This window comes from Pinus tabuliformis, chromosome 3_2 (genome assembly GCF_031772625.1).
Source record: "Pinus tabuliformis cultivar Carrire ecotype Pingquan chromosome 3_2, CPIR1, whole genome shotgun sequence".
NCBI classification, from domain to species: domain Eukaryota; kingdom Viridiplantae; phylum Streptophyta; class Pinopsida; order Pinales; family Pinaceae; genus Pinus; species Pinus tabuliformis.
Genome location: NC_142302.1, coordinates 1,186,283,837 through 1,186,286,243, shown reverse-complemented (window position 1 = coordinate 1,186,286,243; position 2,407 = coordinate 1,186,283,837). Strand labels below are relative to the sequence as shown.

Sequence of the window (2,407 nt, the reverse complement as noted above, 5' to 3'; positions counted from 1 at the left end):
TGAAAAGCATGTTTTCATTGACAAACTGCTGATGGGTTATAGCAGGGGAATTGTGAATTGATAGACGTTTGATTTGCTGGGAGAGGAGAGTTTGTTTGATATGGCGGCCCAAACCTTCCGCCATGAGAAAAAAAAGGAAAGGTGAGAGAGGGTCGCCTTGCCAAATAACTCTGAAGGGACTAAAGGGACAAGATGGTATACCATTTACAAGGATGGAGAAGAAAGTTGAAGATATGAGACTCAGAATCCATGGAACCCACATTGGAGAAAAACCAAAAGCTATTAACATTTTTTGTATGTATACCCAACTTAGCTTATCAAAAGCTTTTGACAGGTCAAGCTTGAGAATCATACCTGCTTGTTTGGTGTGCTTGAGAGAATGAATGATTTCGTGCGTGAGGATAATGCCGTCCAGGATCTGTCTCCCTTCCACATAGCCAGATTGTTCAGGCGAAATGAGCAGGGGCAGCAGCGGCTTTAATCTGTTGGCTATGACCTTTGATATCACCTTGTAGATTACATTACATAGAGCGATTGGACGAAATTTATCCGGAGTGTTGTTGCTTTCTTCCTTTGGAATGAGCGCAATGAATGTAGAATTGAGAGAGGGCAAAAGCTAGTGAAGAGTTCGCGATTCCTCCACCACCTGCGAGACTTCATCTTTTATCAGCTCCCAGAAGGTATGGAAGAATGTGGTTGTAAAGCCATCCGGGCCAGGGGTTTTTCCTTCCTTGAGCTGATGCATTGTAGTGTCCACCTCTTGAGGTAGAATAGGGCTCAGAAGGAGCTTATTATGTTCTTCAATGATGATTTTTGGCACGTTTCGGGTGATTTTTCAATAGTTGGCCCTCTATCTATTTGGGGCTCTTGATGAACTTGTTGAAAGTGCCTTATGAATTCCTGCTCGATCTCATCATGCTCTTCTACTCTTTCCCCATCCTGCTTCTGAATGAAAGGAATAGTGTTGTGCATTCTCCGCTGTACAGTGGTTCTGTGGAAGAACTTAGTGTTTCTCTCTCCTTCCTTTAGCCATCTTATCCTGGATTTCTGCTTCCATAATATTTCCTCCTGCTTTCTCCTCTCCTCCAATTGATTGTGAATGCGTTGCTCCTATTCCAAAGTTTCTTCATTGTGTCCCCCCGTGATTATTTGTTGTTGGAGCTCTTTCATTTCCCTGTTTAAGTCCTGTTGCGCCTGAAAAATGTTTCCAAAGGTTTCTTGATTCCAGAGCTTGATATGGGATTTGAGATATTTGAGTTTCTGTTGAAACTGGAACATTTTGGATCCCTTTGGTGGTTGGAAGTTGTTCCATGTATTTCTGATGAAGTCTTTGAATGCGGGATGAGTGAGCCAGAACGCTTCAAAGCGAAATGGTCTCCTATTGGCATTGCCTAGTCTTTGCCACTGAAGGGATATGGGCCAGTGGTCAGAACCTGCGTAAGGGAGAATTGCTGCCGCTATATCTCCTCCTAAATGGACCGCATTATCAGACATGAGGAATCGATCCAGTTTGGATGCGATTTGTTGCCTTCCAGTCCGGCGATTACTCCATGTATGCGTACCATTGCAGAACTGTAGATCGATTAAAGCATTGTTTTGGATGAACTCTTTGAAGTGTTCATTTTCCTGCTCCATCCTGGCTCGGCCCCCTTGCTTTTCCTCTAATTTAGTGATCATGTTAAAGTCTCCTCCAATGATCCAAAGGGGATGGAATCTATGGAGATTCAGTGCTTCTATCATATTTAGTAAAGCTATTTTATTACCTGCCTCCTGTGGGAAATAGACGTTGGTAAGATGGCCATGGACGTTTGTGCCTATTATGTGAAAAGTGGCCTGAATAATGTGGTGGGATGCATGAAAATATGAGAGCATTATCGCTTGCGAGTTCCAGGCAATAGCCAGCCCGCCTGAGGCCCCTGAGGCATCCACTGCTACTGAACAACTGCCTGGCCAAGCTCTGGAAAGTATGTTTCCCAGAGTGTTACTGTTACACTTTGTTTCTTGAAGGAAGCAAATCTGTGGCTTCTCCTGCTTTATCATGTTCTTTATCATTCTTAGTTTCCCTGGGCTATTGAGCCCCCTTAAATTCCATGAAGTGAGCTTCATGATTCACTACTAGCGGTGGGCTTGTAGTACTTAGTCAGCTTCGCATACCTGCCTGAGTCAACCAGGATTTTCCCTATTGCGATTGTTCGTTGGAGATCAGTTCTTCTCCCTCTCTTCTTGGAGTCTTTTGTGATGAGACCACCGTCCCAATGACTACCCGGTTGAATGCCTAACTGTTGTTGCTGGTATGCCCTGGCTATGATGACTTCCAATGTGCTAAGCTGATGCTCTGGAATCTTGTCATAATCCTTCTTTTTGCATGCTGATTCGAGCTCCAGAATGTCAAGTCCTCCCAAGTCGA

General features: G+C 44.1%; 1 protein-coding gene across 1 annotated transcript; it reads right to left on the bottom strand.

The window, feature by feature from the left end:
* Positions 1-1,110: 1,110 nt before the first annotated feature.
* LOC149184962 (uncharacterized) lies at positions 1,111-2,052 on the bottom strand. Its single transcript, XM_089415494.1, has one exon. The coding sequence runs from the start codon at positions 2,050-2,052 to the stop codon at positions 1,111-1,113; it is 942 nt and encodes a 313-aa protein (XP_089271620.1).
* Between the last annotated feature and the right edge of the window lie 355 nt (positions 2,053-2,407).